At 37.2% G+C, this 20,620-nt stretch overlaps 1 protein-coding gene across 5 annotated transcripts in view; it reads right to left on the bottom strand.

Annotated features, from left to right (window-relative positions):
- Window positions 1-20,620, bottom strand: part of NEK1 (NIMA-related kinase 1) — a 204,946-nt gene that overhangs the window by 16,966 nt on the left and 167,360 nt on the right. For all 5 annotated transcript variants that reach the window (XM_011959631.1, XM_011959633.1, XM_011959637.1 and 2 more), the window contains 2 exons: window positions 12,267-12,355; window positions 10,659-10,906 (listed from right to left, as the gene is read on the bottom strand). In XM_011959631.1, the coding sequence (XP_011815021.1) occupies window positions 10,659-10,906; window positions 12,267-12,355 (337 nt within the window). The remainder of the gene's footprint in view (window positions 1-10,658; window positions 10,907-12,266; window positions 12,356-20,620) is intronic.

Raw genomic sequence — 20,620 nt, 5'->3', positions numbered from 1 at the left:
CTGGCTAACAGGGTGAAACCCCATCTCTACTAAAAAATAGAAAAAATTAGCTGGGTGTGGTGGGGGGCACCTATAGTCCCAGCTACTCTGGAGGCTGAGGCAGGAGAATGGCATGAACCTGGGAGGCGGAGCTTATAGTGTGTTGAGATTGCGTCACTGCACTCCAGCCTGGGCGACAGAGCGAGACTCCGTCTCAAAAAAAAAAAAAATTCTACTCAAAATTATTCTAATTCACTCTTTGAGCTTCAGTAGTTTTCATATGAAATTAGGAAGTAGTGGTATTCTAGTTACACTACCAAATGGCTTATGATGGGCACATCTGTTTAGCCTGTTTACTGCAATTCAATGCTGCTGCTGCTCCCTAAGAATAACCTCTGTGAATATCTGCTTACTTCAACCCATAAATCAGGCTTGAAATGGATTTAAAACATTAATTTAAAAATTAGGAACACTTCCCAAAGGCAGAAACTATGGACATTATCTAAGAATGGAATACTTCAACAAATCAAAGACATCTAAGGTACATGTGCTATTTATGTGAATTATACGTTAATCATTTTTTGCCACTTTGCATTTGCTTTAACAAGAAATTCTCAAGTTTTCATAAAGGAGATCAGTTTTTCATCCCACTCCTTATCCACAGAACACATCTGGTCTCTCTCCATCCCTTATTCACTATCACCTAAAGTGAAGAAACATGAGCTGATTGAAGGCAAATTTGCAAGAGGGCACTGACAATAAAGTGTGTGTCCTTCCTGTTCTTTCTCAGATTTGCCTGCCACAAAGTGCATGCGTATCCTGTTTCCCTTCTGTTGCCTTGTGGTGAGCACAAATAGCTCAAGCCTACGCCCGCTTTCTAGGGACAAGATGGGTCTCACTCTCAGTCTTCCTGCTACTGGAGCTTGATGGATATAAAGCTCTTATTGTGGGTTAAGGAATTTTGTTCTTCAGATTCCAAGGACTAGTCATTGGAGGAAAATATTGAGAGGCATGATTTTAGGCCAAATCTAAGCCACATTTTCTAGCAGAGCTTTATCAAAAATAAAACTGATATTATGATCTTTATCTGACTCTGTTTTTTTTTTTTTCTTGGTTTTGTTTGTTTTTTTTTAAGACCTCAGTGGTCATGACTGACTTTTTAATTTTTTTATTTTTATTTTTTTGAGACAGTGTCTTGCTCTTGTTGCCCAGGCTGGAGTGCAATGGTGCAATCTTGGCTCACTGCAGCCTCTGCCTCCTGGGTTCAAGTGACTCTCCTGCCTCAGCCTCCCGAGTAGCTGGGATTACAGGCGTGTGCCGCCACACCTGGCTAATTTTGTATTTTTAGTAGAGATGGGGTTTCACCATGTTGGCCAGGCTGGTCTCAAACTCCTGACCTCAGGTGATCTGCCTGCCTCAGCCTCCCACAGTGCTGGGATTAGAGATGTGAGCCACTGCGCACCGCCATGACTGACTTTTATGTCATTTTAACTGGCTGCAAATGAAGCGGAGTTAGCAGGTAATTTTCTTATCTCAATCTACTTCAGATTTCATAGGATTATAAATTAATCAAATCTTGAAAATGTTACTATTTTTAAAAATTCGATTGGAAAAAATATATTGATAATTTCCCTTTATAAAATCATAACAAATGCAAAGTTTTGATTTCAATCTTTACAAATCTATGTTGGCCTACAGACCATTCAACTGAATTATGAAGGCATGTATCCCAGCCAGGAGTAACCTCTGAAGAATACCTTCATACCTGACTAGCAGGCTCCAGAGAAGGTGGAGGAGAAATGGAGCTCATGCACACAAAGTTTCTCCACCAGCCTTGCTTCAATTTTTCCAATTATTTATGATCATGTATTTTATCATTTATATTCTCCAATTAGAATGGCTCCATAAGCAGAGGATTTTTGTCTGTTTTCCTCACTACTGTAACTCTAGAATTTAGAGTGGTACCTGGCACATAGTAGATATTTAATAAATATTTGTTGACTAAATGAATCTGCCTTACAATAGCTTGACTCAGAGTGAGAAGCAGAGGGGTGGGAACTCCACAAATTCATCCTGTATCCACTTGTGAGGACAATCAAACAGGCTTCATCAGTTTGCACTTTTAAAGAAACTGTTGTTCTTTAGAGAAGAATACAACACTATCACTGGCTTTAAACTGCTTATCACCTGTTCTACCTTTGTTCCTTCTGAAGGTGGAACAGTGTTTCCATAGACCGATTTCTACTTTTTTTTTTTTGAGATGGAGTCTTGCTCTGTCGCCCAGGCTGGAGTGTAGGCATAATCTCGGCTCACTGCAAGCTCCGCCTCCTGGGTTCACACCATTCTCCTGCCTCAGCCTCCTGAGTAGCTGGGACTACAGGCATGTACCACCATGCCTGGCTAATTTTTTTGTATTTTTAGTAGAGACGGGGTTTCACCATGTTAGCCAGGATGGTCTTGAGCTCCTGACCTCGTGATCCGCCCACCTCGGCCTCCCAAAGTGCTGGGATTACAGGCTTGAGCCACCATGCCTGACCGACTGATTTCTACTTTTAAAAGCCTCCTTGTAAAAGGCTTTTAATCAAAACCCATCACTGATGAATTCTCCCTAACAGGACAAAGAAAAGGAAAGGTTTATGGTAGAGAATGAACTTTAAACAATGCTTCACCATTATCTTCTACTGTTGGACTTCTTTGGCCTATTCCTTTCTCAAAACAAAGGTAGATTTGGTAAGGTACAAAGCAATCATATGTAAAAAGTCCCTAACTGATGAATACATTCTATCCACAGATAGAATTTATTGGGCATTAACCGTGTAGTAGATGCTGAGGATATAATGGTGATTGAAAACAGACCTAGTCCTTGCCTTATGATACTTTTAGGGAAGAAAAGTATCTTGACTCTGGGAATTCTGAACTTAGAAAAGTTATCACCACAAGACCAGAGAACAGTTCTGGCAACAGAAAGGAGAAAGGCTTATCTATGTTTCATGAACCATAGGTCTCTGCTGGAATAAGACTGACTGACGGGGGTAGTTGGGGGAGGGAGGGAGGAAGAGAGAGGGAGAAAGGGAGGGAGAGAGGGAGGCAAGGAGAGAGAGAGGGAAGGAGACTGAGATTGAATGTCTCTTTGATGGAGTTCACTGAATATATGGACCCAAACTTTTCAGTCTGTTCTGATTCGTGGGCTATAAATTCTACCATTCTGTTCACTTAACACCACAGATGTGTGGTGTTAATTTAGTTTATGCCACTTTTTTTTTTAAAGTAACTCTTTACTCCTTCAAACTATAGTTATTAATATTTAAATATTACAGCTAAGTTTTTTTTGAGACAGGGTCACACTCTGTCATCCAGGCTGGGGCGTGATGGCATGAACACGGCTTACTGCAGCCTTGACTTCCTGGGCTCAAGCCATCCTCCCACCTCAGCCTCCCAAGCAGCTGGGACTAGAGGTGGGTGTGTGATATCATGCTTGGCTAATTTTAAAGTTTTTTTGTAGAGATGGGGCTCACTATGTTGCTCAGGCTGCTCTCAAACTCCTGGGTTCAAGTGATCCTCCCGCCTTGGCCTCCCAAATACACCTAAATTTTATGCCACATTCCTCTACAACAAATTCCAAGGTTTTCCAGGCAAGTTTTCATATAAGATGGCAATGCAGGAAGTACTTCACCACAGGCAACAGTTATTTTATGAATAAATTAGTGATAAACAGAAAGTACAATTTTAAATGATCTTTAATCAGTCTTTGTGTAAGAAACTAAATCAGTCACTTCATGTCACTAATACGTCCTTCAAAATCTACACTGACACACTATGTACTTTACCTCTCTGCACTGTAATTTCCTCACCTGTAAAATGGAGACAACAGTATTAATGGCCAGGCACGATGGCTCACGCCTGTAATCCTAGAACTTTGGGAAGCTGAGGTGGGCAGACTGCTTGAGGTCAAGAGTTCAAGACAAGCCTGGCCTACATGGTGGAACTCCATCTCTACTAAAAACACAAAAATTAGCTGGGCATGGTGGCAGGCACCTGCAATCCCAGCTACTTGGAAGGCTAAGGCAGGAGAATCGCCTGAACCCAGAAGGCGGAGGTTGCAGTGAGCCAAGATTGTGCCACTGCACTCCAGCCTGGGTGACAGAGTGAGATTCAGTCTCAAAAAACAGTCTTTGTCACATAGGGTCCTTGTGAGAAGTAATTATATGTCAAACAGCTAGAACAGTATATAGCATACTATTAGCCAGCTACTATTACACTAATAATTAGTATACTTTTATTAGATACCTTTGCAAAATCAAAGTAGTTCATAGTTATTTCCCAAGATAAAAAATATTAATAATTATGGACAATGCAAGGCTGTTTTCTGATCTCTACTATTTTGCTTAAATTGTAATGAGTTAGAGTCATACATCCTACTAGTAACAACAGAAAGGTCAGTATAATCTGTATTACTCTGATAATATGGTCTTAAATTTGGTACTTCTTTTTCATTACCACCAAGAAGTAAACATCATATTAGTAGCCTCTTTCCAAAATTTTATTGGTTGCTATCCAATAACCCTATATAGAAAATTAACTTGTTTAATATTTATGAATGTATTTGATAAGGTGTTCATAATTGTAGTTCATTGGAAAGGCATAGCAGTCAAAATTAGACATTCCTTTGAGGCATTATTAATATTTTTAGCAGTCAAAGAGGGTTGACATATAACATAATTTAAACACTTTCCAGGCTGCATTAGGTCAACTGTCATCTGTGGCAGTATTTCTCGAGTGGGGAATGTGGACCACCAGTAGCAGAATTACTTACAGTGTGTGCCAAAAATGCATATTCCTGACCTCTGCTCCAGATGTATTAAAACAAATACCTTTAGATGTGAGGTATAAGAATCTATTTTAGACAAACATTCTTCATGGTACCCATGTTAAAATTCTAGCGTTAAGGCTCTATGGTTCAAAACAAACTGATCATTAATCAATGGCGAATGAACAAAATGGTGAATGAACAAAAAGGTTTTCATGAAGAAGTTCTAGTTTTGACTAAAACTTGCTCTGTAACCTACGTTAACAAAAACAGCTGGCCACCTAACTACAGTCTAAGTTATAGTCATTTTCCATTATAGGTTATCAATCGTATCGCTGCCTCATTGGATTTCTAAGTTATCAGCCAACAACATAGAGCACTGCATGGCATGCCTTTGCAGTGCCATCCACTGAATAATCTATTAAAAGCTTTATTGCAAAATGTGACTCTTTCAAAGACAAGCGGCTAATTCATTTGGTAATCTAGAATCTGTCCTTACGTAAGCAAAATCATGAGAAAACAACAATTTTAGACTGTTTAATTTTGACCTTTCACAAACTAACCTTCAGTGATCTCCATGTGCTATATCTTAGCAAGTCACTTTATAACTACCTTATAAAATAATTTACTGTATTTACAGTAGAAATAGTATTGAAGTTATCACAGGTTACAGAATTTATTGGCTGTTATAGAAAACTCCAGTAGAGAAATCTCTTAGAGGGAAGAAGCAAGGAAAGCATTTATTCCCCTAAACAATTTATATATTTCTCTCCTCTGGGGAATATGGCATAGTTTATAATTCTCTTTTCATTTTGACTATCAAACAAATCTCATATTCAATATTAATAACTGTGTATAATAGTCGCTAGTGGCTTGCTGATTTACAATGCATATTCTCTAGCACAACCTGTATATTTGGATGTAATCAATTCTTCCGGTCTGAAGCAGGGTATAAACAAATATGTAGCATAAAAGGAAGAGCAGTCTTCTGGAATAACCATGCTTATTCCAGGTCAACACTTATAGCCCTGCTGATGAATGGTGGCAATCAAAGCATTACTCTGATTGCCAGTCTTATAGTGATCAACTAAGCCACTAACTACTATCTGTATGGTTGCTTAAACATGTAATTCAGTTTACTGTCATTACATCTTAGTTTCTGCAAAAAGAGCCATTTAAAGTATATTAGAAGAATTCCTTAGTATCATGATCCAGAGCATATTCCCAGAATTCTAGGTCTCTAAAGATGTGGCTAAGGAACTGCTTGTGAGGTGCAGGGCGGGGTAGCGGCAAGAGGACAAGGGAGGACTTGGGCCACAAGAACAGCTCCACTTTTATCTCTTTAAGACATTGCATTCCTTTATTCAGAAAAAAGAGAGACATTTTCTAGAAACCGGGGAAAGGATCCCACAAATTTGAAAACTAAGGACATCGGCTTAAGGATAAGAATGACCGGAATCTCACCTCCTTCACATCTGAGTTACTAAGAACTAGCTGTAATGCCTCGAACACACTGTGCTATCTCATGTTAAAGATAGTTCATTTTGCTTTAAATGTTCTCCATGTCCCATCCACCATGCAAACTTTTTCAGAAATCTTTCTTTGTTCTAGGACAGACTTAATCATTTCCTCTTCAGTAGTCGCACTATCCCACATTCATCTCTCCATTACAGGAATTATCATAATGCATTGTAAGTGTTTTCACTTATTTGTTCCTTCTCAAACTGTGTGGTAGATAAGATTTACAACAACATCCTCAAGGTAAATACAAAAGTCTCCTAGAAAATTTCTTATACTACTCACCAAAGTAAACTGAGAGCATGAAGATATATTAATGTACATCTTATTTAAGACAGATCTTTGGTGTACTGGTTAACAATCCTCACATTAGGTACCACAGATACATAAATATCTACATGTTATCGGATACTCAAAGACTAAGGTTAAGCATATTTGGCTGGGCATGGTGGCTCACGCCTGTAATTCCAGCACTTTTGAGAGATCAAGGTGGGAGGATTGTTTGAGCCCAGGAGTTCTAGACCAGTCTGGGCAACTTAGCGAGACCCTGTCTCTACAAAACATTTAAAAATTAGCCAGGCATGGTGAAGCATTCACCAGCTATTTAGGAGGCTGAGGTGGGAGGATTGCTTGAGCCCAGGAGGTTGAGGCTGCAGTGAGCTGTGATTGCACCCCTGCACTCCATTCTGGAAGACAGAGCAAGACCCTGTCTCTAACATTAAAAAAAGATTAAGTGCATTCACAAATACACTTTAAATAAATCAGTGTAATAAGTGAAGCTGAAAAGCTAACAACTACTATATTAGAGTTTCCTGTATGTGCTACAGTAGCATGTCCTATAACTGTAATTTTCCAACCTGATGGCCAAGATGATGATGTCTGACATTACTTGGGATGGCAATTACTAGAAGTGGAAAGGAAGCCAAGGCTCCACTTGAAAGACTATAATGAGTCACAGTTGAAAAGAACAAAGAGAAGCTCATTTCAGGCCAGGGTAACAGCAAGTGCAAACTCTACTGCAGGAAAGGGTGTGGTGTATCAAGGGAAAAATGTTAGAATGAGCTAGAGAAAAATGTTTTGAGGTCAGACAGAGAGGCAGTCAATGCCACACGAAACCTTGTAGACCATGGTAAAGAGTCTGAATGTTATTTAAGCAGCAGAAAGCCACTGAAGTCTTAAGCATGGTTGTGATTTGACATAATTTATAATATTAAAAAAGACTTCCGGTTTCTATTTGGACAATGGATTTCACACAGGTAGCCACAGAATGAGGAAGAGAAGTTAGGAAATAATTGGTTGATATGACTAATAGATTGATGACATAGATGAATAATCTGTAGGAAAGAGCTAGAGTAATAAAGTTGAGTATCATCAGCATATAAATTATATTTAAAGCCTTGGGGTCAGATTACTTGGGAAGCAAATGCAAATAAAGAAGGCCCAGGATATAGCCTTGAAATATCACATTTATCTTCTGGAAACTTCCAGCTCTGGCCATGAGACAGCAATAATGGCCAGAGTTAATCTCCCACAGGAAACAACTAGAAAACTGGACAAAATACATGACATTGTGTTTAGATATTAAACAATAAGCAGCACAAGACTGTCATCCCTGTGAGAAGGGAAATGAATGAACTAAACCCTACCACTAAACTGGCTTTCTGCCTGGAGAAAATATCTGGACTCTGGAACTAGAAAAGAGAGTTTTATTTGAAAAATAAAAAAAACTTCAAAACTTTGCAAGGTAGTTTTCTTGAGTCTTTGATGAGCACAGGCCATGAATATGTATAGAATGAAACTTCACAAAGCTAGGCCAAAACAACTGGGGAGTTGTAGACTGAACAATGCTCAGAGCGCATCCAGGTAGGAGATGATCAAACTGACTGGGAGAGAGGTGTTTCCTCAAGACCACCTGTGATGTACAGTGCAGGCCCTAGAGGGTCATGCCTTGGAAATAAGCTGAACTAGCTCTAGAATGAAGACAACTTTACGCTTGTCCTAGCAAAGCTTCAAAACAAAGTTTAAAAGTATAAAATATATCCACAAGTAACTTGACTCTCTTAAACCCAACACTCTTTACAGGAAGACAGTAGTAACAAAAAAATGAGAGACCTAGGAATATAATATTCACAAGGTCCACCTTCAAATAAAGAATTATAAAACATACCCAGTAGTAGGACAATATGACCCATCACCAGTAGAAAAGTAAGTCAACAGAAAAAGATACACAGATGATGGAACTCGCATCCACCTTGAAGAGTGAGGAGGCGGGATCCAAAGCACAAGGGGAATTTCCTCAATCAAGAAAATAATCCCACTAGTAATTTAACATTTGCAAAAAAGAGCTTTAAACATGATTATAAAAGGTTAAATTATCCCACCTTAGCAAATAGATTATATAAATATTTACAGAATGGGCAGGGATGGTTTTGTGTTCTTTTCCTAAATGGCTACAGACTGCTTTAATTTTCTAGTGTTTTTTCTTGCCTCTTTTCTCATAGTCTTCTACATGAAATCTGCATTGCTGCTTCTACTTTGCTGTGGTTACTTCCAGAGTAAGTTCTTCTACAGAACTCTGAAGGCTGGACTAAGGTCACAAAAGGAAATCAAACAATCAAATCTATTATGCAAAGAATATTAACTTTATAGATGGCAATAAGGTATTAAGAAGCTCTGAGCTAAAGATGGGCTATACATCTTTACTACAAAAGTACATGAATTGTATGATAGTCCTTATCTATAGGCCTTTCTCTCTAACTCTGAAGATCATAAGTGTTTTGGTAGTTCACACCTTTCAAAAGACTGACTGATATTAGATAAATGAGGAAACTTAATCTCTAAATTTAAGACAAGCATACGAAAATACTCCACAAAATGGAAGCATACCCAGTTGGAAAATTAAACTGAAAATCAAAATGACTATTTATTATTTATTTGAGACAGAGACTCACTCTGTCACCCAGGCTGGAGTGCAATGGCTCAATCTCGGTTCACTGCAACCTTCACCTCCCGGGTTCAAGTGATTCTCTTGCCTCAGCCTCCAAGTAGCTGGGATTACAGGCCCATACCAACACGCCCAGCTAATTTTTGTAGTTTTAGTAGAGATGGTGTTTCGCCATGTTGGCCAGGCTGGTCTCGAGCTCCTGAGCTCAAGAGATCCGCCCACCCCAGCTTCCCAAACTGCTGGGACTGTAGGTATGAGCCAGCATGCCTGGCCAAAATGGCATATTTAAAAAATAGTTAAGGACTAAAGAATTCAGGCAATTCATTCCTTTACAGGCTAAAATAAATAAAAAATGCCCAACCTCATTTGTAAAACACAGAAACATAAATGTATACAAATCAATACCATTACTCATTTGTTAAATAGATAATTTTTAAGTAAATGATAATAGTGGGTGGTATTTAACATTCAGAGAAATAGATGTGCTTTCACATACTATTGACAGAACTATAAACTATTTAGAAATGAGGCAGTATACAATATAACCTTTTCAATTCCACTTATAGAAATTTACTTTATGGAAATAATTGTAGATATGTACAAAGATAAGAGGTGTAGTGATTACGACAACAAAAATTAAAGCAGAAAGGTACGACGATAGAAACAGATTTGTAAAAAGATAAGCAGCTCAGTTAATGATGATATAAAGAGAATATGTGACAATGACAAAGTGCTGTTTTCACCACAGTATTGTAATAATGGCATTTGCAATAATGTCATAATATATATTGAATAGAAAAGGTTATAAAGAGTATACATAACATCTTATTTTGGTAAAAAGTTATGTATATGCAAAAATTATATGAGAAGTAATATAACAAATGATATTTCTTATTTTTACCTGCGTTTCAACATTTTCTGTAGAGATATTTTTTGTAAGCAAAAATTGGTTATACATATTCAAAAACAGCAAGTGAGAAAAAGAGGTCTGAAAAACTCTACGAGAAAGTGCATATGAATATCTATTAATGTTTTTACACACGAATTAGGCAATATAGCACCTCTACCTCTGTCTTTTTTAGATATATTGCTCAAGCTTAGTGTGATAATAAAAATGGAAGTCAGGTTGGATAGTGGGAAAGAGCAATAGTGCATGAGGGTATATAAAGGGACTTTTTGCTCAAGTAAAAGACTCTATAAAAAAAATCCTTAACAGGAAGCCAATGAAATAGTCTTTATCCAAGTTGTACTCCCAATTGCAATTCCTTTGCTCAGAAGATGGAGGTTTTTGTTGGATGTGTGTTTGTGTCTGTGTAAAGAGATTAAAACCCAACATTACGGTTTATAAAAGAAAAACAATAATACATGTGATTGAATGGATAATATTTCCCATTTGAGGACAATACTTGCCTTGGGGTTGTTTGCATCAAACAGACCAGTTGAAAGTCCAATCAGCAAGGAATTCTTGTTTTTATTTTTTGGTGGTAAATGCGAGTGAGATCGAAATGCAAAGGATTCTTCTGGTGAACACTGAACTGACTGAACTTGAGGGACTAAGTTCAAGTGTTCAGAATGAACCACCTTATGGAAAAATGGCTCTGGTTGCACAGACTTATCTACATCACATTTAGAGTGCTGAGAATCATTGGCTCCAGTCTCTGTGGTAGAAAGGAGAGATTATGTGGTAAGTCTATACAGTACTTAAAGTTCTACATGATGTTGATAAAGCACAGTATGTAACACAAATTCTAGCAAAAAACCCACATATCAGGAAAATAAAATCAAAATGTGTGTCAGTATATTACCTTCTGAATAATCTTTAACAGGATACGATGTTTTATCTTCAGAGAGTTGATTTAATTTGTTATGTACTTTCATTATATTGAAAGTTCTACAATACAGACACAAGGCTAGGCATGGTGGCTAATGCCTTTAATCCCAGCCCCTCGGGAGGCCAAGGTGGGAGGATTGCTTGAGGCCAGGAGTTTGAAACCAGCCTGAGCAACTAAGTGAGACTCTGTCTCCACAAAAAATAAAATAACATTAGCCAAGGTGGAGGACTGCTTAAGGCCAGGAGTTTGAAACTAGCCTGAGCAACGAAGTGAGACTATGTCTCCACAAAAAATAAAATTAGCTGGGTGTAGGAGCGCATGCCTGTAGTCCCAGCTACTCTGGAGGATGATGTGAGGGTTTTTTGAGCCCACGAATTCCAAGCTGCAGTAAGTTATAATCGAGCCACTGCACTCCAGCCTGGGCAAGAGTGAGACCCTGTCTCTCAAGAAAAACAAAATGAAAAAAAAAAAATAGAAACAAATCCAAAGAAATGTGAAAAAATACATTATTTAGATACATACTTAGTTCCAGTTTATCTTTGTTCCTATAGGTTAGATGAAAAAAATTATTTTTTCTTTTCTTTTTAAGAAACAGGGTCTCGGTCTATTGCCCAGGCTGGAGTGCAGTGCTACTGCACTGCAGCCTTGAACTCCTGGTCTCAAGCAATCCTCTCACCTCAGTCTCCTGAGTGGATGGGACCACAGACATGCCACCATGCCTGGCTAATTTTAAAATTTTTTTGTAGGATGGAGTAGTGCTATGTCGTCCAGGCTGGTCTCAAACTTCTGGCCTCAAGTGATCCTCCCACCTCCGCCTCCCAAAGCTCTGGGATTATAGGTGTAAGCCGTTGCACCCAGCCTACATTTCTTATATTTTAGCTAATACTATTTAAAAAAGAAGACAATTTATTTAATGTCCTTAGTACCCTGGCTTAGCTTTGGCAAGTAATTCTTTTCATTTTGAATATCCAATAAAAATAACTGACCAAAAACGTGCACCGCCATGTTGCCATACAATCCAGGCTTATTAATGTAGTCCACTGTGCTATGCCTATATTTTTAAAATGACTGAGATGACTGATAAGGAATGCTTTCTTATTTACATATTAACCAAATAAAACAGGTTGATGTTAATAATCACTGACAATCTTCCAGAAAGTAATTAGACTAATGCAATGATGCTTACCGATATGAAGGTCACTAAGTTGGTCCACAGTACTTGAGACTCCATCTTCAGAAACTTCATTTTCCTGAATGGTGATCCTATCTTCCAACCTGCCACAGATGGGTACACCAATTAAACACACACACACACGCAGTTTACCAGAAACAAAAGTGCTCTAAAATACAGAAAACGGAACACAAGTTCACTAGCATTCTTTGATCCCTCTTCCAAGTATTTTTCTCACTTTCATATAAGTACACTGTATTTTTCACCCTGTTCAAATCCTCGCCAAACAGTAATCATTCACAGCAACCAGGCTCACCATGTTTTATAACAATGGTTCTCAAAGTACAGTCCCCAGACAACGGCATAGTAAAGAAACTGGTTAGAAATACAAATTCTCAGGCTCACCCTTGACCTGTGAATCAGGGGGAGATAAGGCCCAGCAATTAGTTGTGAAAAGTCCCAAAGTCATTCTAATACATGCTAATCTCTGAGAACCACTATTTTAAAGAATGGGAATGCCCCTTAAGAGTGGAGACTATAAAACAATTACAATATATTAATACCATGGAATATCATGCAGCTGTTAAAAAATGAAGCAGAGATCTATATAAACTGATTAGAATAGGCAAGATATACTGTTAAGTAAACAAAGTGATTTGCAGACCAATTTGTATTAAATGGTGTTAGGTTTTGAAAAAATGGTTTGCAGCACAGAAAAATAGAATAATATTCACAAAAGTATTTTAAACCTCAAAGGGAGGGGATTAAAATTGAGGAAAAAAATAAAAAAGAACTCACAATTTTTATCTCTGTATGCTTGGAAATTAAATTCATGCATTTTTTTTTTTAACAAAAATTTAAGGACTGGAGGGATATATTCCAAAAGTACCAATAATTTATCTCTGGGAGTTAGCTTATAGGTAAGTTTTTATTTTCTAAATACTTTTAAATCTGTTTCAAATTTTATTTTATTTTTTCAATTAATTTTTTTTTTTTGAGACAGAGTCTTGCTCTGTTGCCCAGGCTGGAGTGCAGTGGCACTATCTCGGCTCACTGCGACCTCCACCTCCTCGGTTCACGCCATTCTCCTGCCTCAGCCTCCCAAGTAGCTGGGACTACAGGTGCTGGCCACCATGCCCAGCTAATTTTTTGTATTGTTAGTAGAGACAGGGTTTCATCATGTTAGCCAGGATGGTCTCGATCTCCTGACCTCATGATCTGCCCACCTCAGCCTCCCAAAGTGCTGGGAATACAGGCGTGAGCCATCGTGCCCGTCCTGTTTCAAATTTTAAATAATTTTCTACTTTTTCACTTTCAGATTTTCAACCATTTTCTGTTTTTATTTTATTTTTATTTATTTATTTTTGAGAGAGCCTTACTGCCATTCAGGTTGGAGTGCAGTGGCACAATCTTGGCTCACTGCAGTCTTTTCCTCCCAGGTTCAAGCGATTCTCATGACTTAGCCTTCTGAGTAGTTAGGGTGACAGGAAGATGCCACTGCACCCAGCTAATTTTTGTATTTTTCAGTAGAGACAGGGTTTGCCATGTTGGTCAGGTTAGTCTCAAACTGCTGACCTCAGGTGATCCACTCGCCTTGGCCTCCCAAAGTGCTGGGATTACAGGCATAAGCCACCATGTCCAGCCTCTGTTTTTTATTTTTAAAGCTTATATATATATTTATTTTAAGAGACAGGGTCTTGCTTTGCTGCCCAGGCTGGAGTGCAATGGCATAATCATGGCACTCACTGCAGCCTTAATCTCCGGGGCTCAAGTGATCCTCCCACCTCAGTCTCCCAAGTAGCTGGGATTACTGGCACATGCAACCATGCCTGGCTATTTTTTTTTTTTTTTTCCCGTAGAGGTAGGGTCTTGCTATGTTGCCCAGGCTGGTATCAAACTCCTGGCCTCAAACAACTTTCCCACCTTGGCTTCCCAAAGTGCTGGGATTACAGGCATAAGTCACTTTTCCTAGGCTGCTTGACTTTTTTTCATTCAGAATATAATGCCCCCTGGTTCCTCAAAAAGGTAAACTGAATTACCATATGATGCCACAATTCCACTCCAAGGTATATACCCAAAGGAACTGAAAGCAATGACTCAAACATATACTGTATGTCAATGTTCTCTGCAGCACTCTTCCAATAGCCAGAAGGTGGAAACAACCTACGTGCCCATCAACTGATGAATTATAAAAATATATGGTGTGTGTGTGTATATGTCTATATAGACATATATATAGAGACATATACACGTTATACATAGACATATACACACACACACACCATATATTTTTATAATTCATCTATAAAATGGAGTATTATTCAGCCATAAAAAGAAATGAAGAACTGGCATATCCTACAACATGGATGAAAAACTAAAAACAGTATGTTAAGTAAAAGAAGCCAGAAACAAAGGCTACATACTATATGATTCTGTAAGAAATATCCAGAATAGCTAAATCCACAGAGACAGAAAGCAGATTAATGGCTGCCAGAGGTTGGTGGGGAGGAAAAAAATGGGGGATGATTGCTTAACGGATAGAAAGGTGGGTGATGAAAACGTTCTGGAACTATATAGCGGTGATGGTTGTACACCACTGTGAATGTCTAAATGTCATCGGCTTGTACAATTTTAAATGGTGAATTTTATGTTATATGAATTTTATTCCAATAAAAAAGTAAAGTTCCTTTTAGGACTCCTAACTACTCGAATTCCAGTTGCCTTTCCTATTATTAGTTTGGTGCACACTTTACCAGTTTTTTTCTTTAAATTTACATGCGAATCTAATATATGGAGATGTTTTTTCATTCAATATTATTTTATTCCATTAATCAATGCTTTAGACATATTTCCATATTAATAAAGAGTCCCACTTACTCTTTTATCTTTTAGGTGCTGTATTATATTCCATAACGTTTTAGAGTTGACCCTTGAACAACATGGGTCTGAACTTCATGCATCTACTTAGATGCAATTCTTTTCCAACCAAATGTGGATTGAAAATACAGTATGCATGGGATGCAAACCCGTGTATACAGAGGGCTGGCTTTTCATATATATGGGTTCCACAGAGCCGACTGTGGGAGTTGAGTATATGTAGATTTTGGTATATGAAGGATACTGGAACCAATCCCTCAAATATACTAAAGGATGGCTGTATACAGAAACATAGCAGTATTTTTAGCTACCTCCTTATTAATGATTATTTAGACTGTTTCAAATTATTTGCTGTGACTCTCCTGGAATGAATATTCCTGCGTTTGCTTCTTTGTGCTCATGTATGAATGATCTGGAGAGTAGATACCAAAAGTAAAAGAGGTAAATTATAGGATGTGCACATTTAAAACTTTAATGAAACTGTCAAATGGATCTCTAAACTGGCTCTACCATTTCATACATGTATTTGCAGTCCATCAAAGCCCCGTAGTCCCAATCCCTCACAGACATTTGATATATCATTTCTCTTCATATATTATATATCATTTCATGTTATTTTTGGAATATAACATTTCATGTTATAACATGTATGATTTCATGCTATTTTATGGAAAAACAATCAGTGGAAAACATATCTTTTCCATTGATGTGGACAAGGACTCTTGCCCTGCCTTTTACTCACTCTTCTTTGAGGAGGAGTAAGTATCTGACTAGCAGTGACATTCACAGGACCCTAGTTCTCCACTAAGTTAGTCTATGAAACACTTAGGAATCTGACTTCTTCGTCTGTCATTTTATTGATGCCCTATAACTACTAAAGTATCATACTGTTGTATTTACTAACTATCTGGGTTTCCTCCTTCATGAATAGCCTATTCATCGCCTTTCCCCATTTTTCTCTTGGACTTTTGTCTTTTTCTTATCAATTTACACATGTTCTTTATAAATTCTGGATATTAATTGTTATGTTAGGTTGCCTCTTTTAAAATTTTTTTATTTAGGTCTTTAATCAATCTGGTACTGTTTTGTTGAATGGTTTTAGAAATTGAAATGATAATTTTTTCCAAATTGTGACTGATTTGTCTCAAAAGCATGTATTAAATAGGTTATCTTTTTATGTTGATTAGAAATACCATCTTTACCATTTATTAAATTTCCATATACACATATCAAATACTGGTTTTCTATTATTCCTATAATATATGAAAATGATTTAAAGAATAGATGACATTGTCTCTGGCTTTAAGGAACTTTTTGTTTTTCTTTTTTTTTGAGACAGAGTCTCACTCTGTCACCTAGGCTGGAGTGCAGTGGTGCAATCTTGGCTCACCGCAACCTCTACCACCTGGGTTCAAGTGATTCTCATGTCTCAGCCACACAGGGAGCTGGAATGACAGGCGTGTGCACAACCACATCCAGCTAATTTATTTGTATTTTTAGTAGAGGTGGGGTTTCGCCGTGTTGGCCACGCTGGTCTCAAACTCCTGGCCTCAAGAGATCCACCTACCTCAGCCTCTTAAAGTGCTGGGATTACAGGGGTGGGCCACTGAGCATATACTGCTAAGCAAAAGGGGCCAATCTAAAGACTTCATACTATATAACTAGATGACATTCTGGAAAAGGCAAAACTATGGAGACAATAAAAATATCAGTGGCTGCCAGGGATTGTGGGGTGGAAAGAAGACAGGATAAACAGGTGAAGCACAGAGGATTGTACAGTATCATAGGAATAATAGTGTAATGTAAATCCATGTCATTATACATTTGTCAAAATTTGTAGAAAGTATCAAAGAGTGAACCCTAATGTAAACTATAAACTTTAAGAGTAATGTGTCAATATTGGCTCATCAGTTGTAACAAATAAAACACATTAATGCAAGATGTTAAAAATATCACAGCTTGCCAGGAAAAAGAAAAAAAAAATTGTTGGGGGTGGGGAATGAGAGGTATATAGTAAGTCTATAATTTTTGCTCATTTTTTTGTAAACTAAAATTGCTCACAAAAGTCTGTTAAAAAAAATCAATAAAGCCAATATAGCAAAAGACTAAAAAGAATATAAAAATAAAATAGACAACAAAATTCAACTATTATATCAAAGATATATCATACTCTGTAAATTAACTAGATATTTAAACACAAAAATTTCAGACTGAATCACGAACCATATCAGAAACCTAACTAAAATAAAATAATTCAGAAAACCTGAAAACAGAGGATGAGCCAGTGCAGATTGGGCAAATATAAATAAAAAGATAAAACTTAGTCAAAAAATATTAAGCAAGACTTAAACAATGATGTTTTCTAATGCTATAATGTGTAATCTGCCACAAGAGTATTGAAATGTCTATGCACCAAATAACTTAGGATCAACATTCATTAGATAAAAATCACTTGAAATATAAAACAAAATAAACGGAAACACACTAGTAGAAAGACGACTTCACTCATTTCAATGAAGTGAATAAAAATTGTTAAGCATATAGAAAACCTAAATAAAAAACCTGATAACTGATACATAACAATGTCAAAATATTTTATAATTTATTAATTATAAGTATGTACTAGCTCACTGTAGACAGACCAACAGAATAGGAAAAAATGTATACAAACAGACTCAAATCTATAAACCATGATAAATTCCACATATTTTACATGTAAAAAAATCAAATATTTAAATGTATAAAGCATCAAATAAAAGTCCTAGAATATTGGCCAGGCATAGTCTCATGCCAATAATTCCAGCTCTTTGGGAGGCCAAGGTGGGAGGATTGTTTCAGGCCAGGAGTTTGAGATCAGCTTGGGCACCAAAATTAGACTCTGTCTCTACCCAAAAAAAAAAAAAAAAAAAGTACTAGAAAACTGAAAAAAATTTTGGTAACCTTAGAAAGAACAAAGCTGTTCTGAGTAATGAAGCTCAGATAAATATGATAACAATAAAAAATAAATAAAAATAAACTATATACTTCAGCATGGCAAAACCACACACACGCACACACAAAAGCATAAATGACCAGCAGAGAAAAAATAGTTGCAATTCATGTAACCACCAGGGCAAATATCTCTCACTTTTAAGAGTTTTTACTAATTTATAAAAGACTAATGACTAAATTAAAAAAAAAAGGGGGAACCAAAGATATAAAGACACAATTCAGAGACAAGGAAGTTCAAATGAAACTTACACATTTGAAAAGATGTGCTTACCTTTACCTATCATAAGAGCTAGACAAACTAACAGCCCAAACAGAGATACTATTTTTTACCTTGTTAGCTTGGAAAAACTCAGTAAGTTTGATGAGAAAAGTTTAGCAAGGCTGTGGAGAAAATGGGGTTCAGACATTCTTTCTGAAAGTGTAAACTAGTACAGCTCCGAGAAGAACAATAACCAAATTACAAATGCAACTTATAAAAATGCAGTTGACCCAGCAATTATACTTATTACAGATAAATACACACACAGAAGTCACTTTATATAAGAAGTTATTCACTGCAGCATCATTTGTAATGTCAATCAATGTCCATAAGGTAGGAAACTTGTTGAGTTGTGGTATTTCACATAATGGAATACTAACTAGCTATAAAACAAGAAAAAAAGAAAGCTCTTTATGTATTATTATAAAAAAATTCCCAGATTTATTATTGACTAAAAATAAACAAGGTGGAAAAATTTGTGTACACTATACTAACAACTGTAGTTAACTGTAAGGAGGAAGACAATATATTTATTTTTGCTTATGCATATACTAGAAATATACGAAAGAAGACAAGAGTGGATGCAGACAGATGTAAGCAAGACTTTTTACTGTATATCATCATACTTTAATTAATTAATTAATTAATTTGAGATGGAGTCTCTGTCGCCCAGGCTGGCATGCAATGGCGCCATCTCAGCTCACTGAAACCTCCGCCTCCCGGGTTCAAGTGATTCTCCTGCCTCAGCCTCCTGAGTAGCTGGGATTACATGTGTCGGCCACTATGCCCGGCTAATTTTTTTTGTATTTTGAGTAGAGACGGGGTTTCACCACGTCAGGTTAGTCTCAAACTGCTGACCTCAGGTGATCCACTCGCCTTGGCCTCCCAAAGTGCTGGGATTACAGGCATAAGCCACCATGTCCAGCCTCTGTTTTTTATTTTTAAAGCTTATATATATATTTATTTTAAGAGACAGGGTCTTGCTTTGCTGCCCAGGCTGGAGTGCAATGGCATAATCATGGCACTCACTGCAGCCTTAATCTCCGGGGCTCAAGTGATCCTCCCACCTCAGTCTCCCAAGTAGCTGGGATTACTGGCACATGCAACCATGCCTGGCTATTTTTTTTTTTTTTTTCCCGTAGAGGTAGGGTCTTGCTATGTTGCCCAGGCTGGTATCAAACTCCTGGCCTCAAACAACTTTCCCACCTTGGCTTCCCAAAGTGCTGGGATTACAGGCATAAGTCACTTTTCCTAGGCTGCTTGACTTTTTTTCATTCAGAATATAATGCCCCCTGGTTCCTCAAAAAGGTAAACTGAATTACCATATGATGCCACAATTCCACTCCAAGGTATATACCCAAAGGAACTGAAAGCAATGACTCAAACATATACTGTATGTCAATGTTCTCTGCAGCACTCTTCCAATAGCCAGAAGGTGGAAACAACCTACGTGCCCATCAACTGATGAATTATAAAAATATATGGTGTGTGTGTGTATATGTCTATATAGACATATATATAGAGACATATACACGTTATACATAGACATATACACACACACACACCATATATTTTTATAATTCATCTATAAAATGGAGTATTATTCAGCCATAAAAAGAAATGAAGAACTGGCATATCCTACAACATGGGTGAAAAACTAAAAACAGTATGTTAAGTAAAAGAAGCCAGAAACAAAGGCTACATACTATATGATTCTGTAAGAAATATCCAGAATAGCTAAATCCACAGAGACAGAAAGCAGATTAATGGCTGCCAGAGGTTGGTGGGGAGGAAAAAAATGGGGGATGATTGCTTAACGGATAGAAAGGTGGGTGATGAAAACGTTCTGGAACTATATAGCGGTGATGGTTGTACACCACTGTGAATGTCTAAATGTCATCGGCTTGTACAATTTTAAATGGTGAATTTTATGTTATATGAATTTTATTCCAATAAAAAAGTAAAGTTCCTTTTAGGACTCCTAACTACTCGAATTCCAGTTGCCTTTCCTATTATTAGTTTGGTGCACACTTTACCAGTTTTTTTCTTTAAATTTACATGCGAATCTAATATATGGAGATGTTTTTTCATTCAATATTATTTTATTCCATTAATCAATGCTTTAGACATATTTCCATATTAATAAAGAGTCCCACTTACTCTTTTATCTTTTAGGTGCTGTATTATATTCCATAACGTTTTAGAGTTGACCCTTGAACAACATGGGCCTGAACTTCATGCA

This window comes from Colobus angolensis, unplaced genomic scaffold (assembly GCF_000951035.1).
Source record: "Colobus angolensis palliatus isolate OR3802 unplaced genomic scaffold, Cang.pa_1.0 Scaffold5, whole genome shotgun sequence".
NCBI lineage: Eukaryota > Metazoa > Chordata > Mammalia > Primates > Cercopithecidae > Colobus > Colobus angolensis.
The sequence above is the reverse complement of the archived record's forward strand: the minus strand, read 5'-3'. Positions and strand labels throughout refer to the sequence as shown.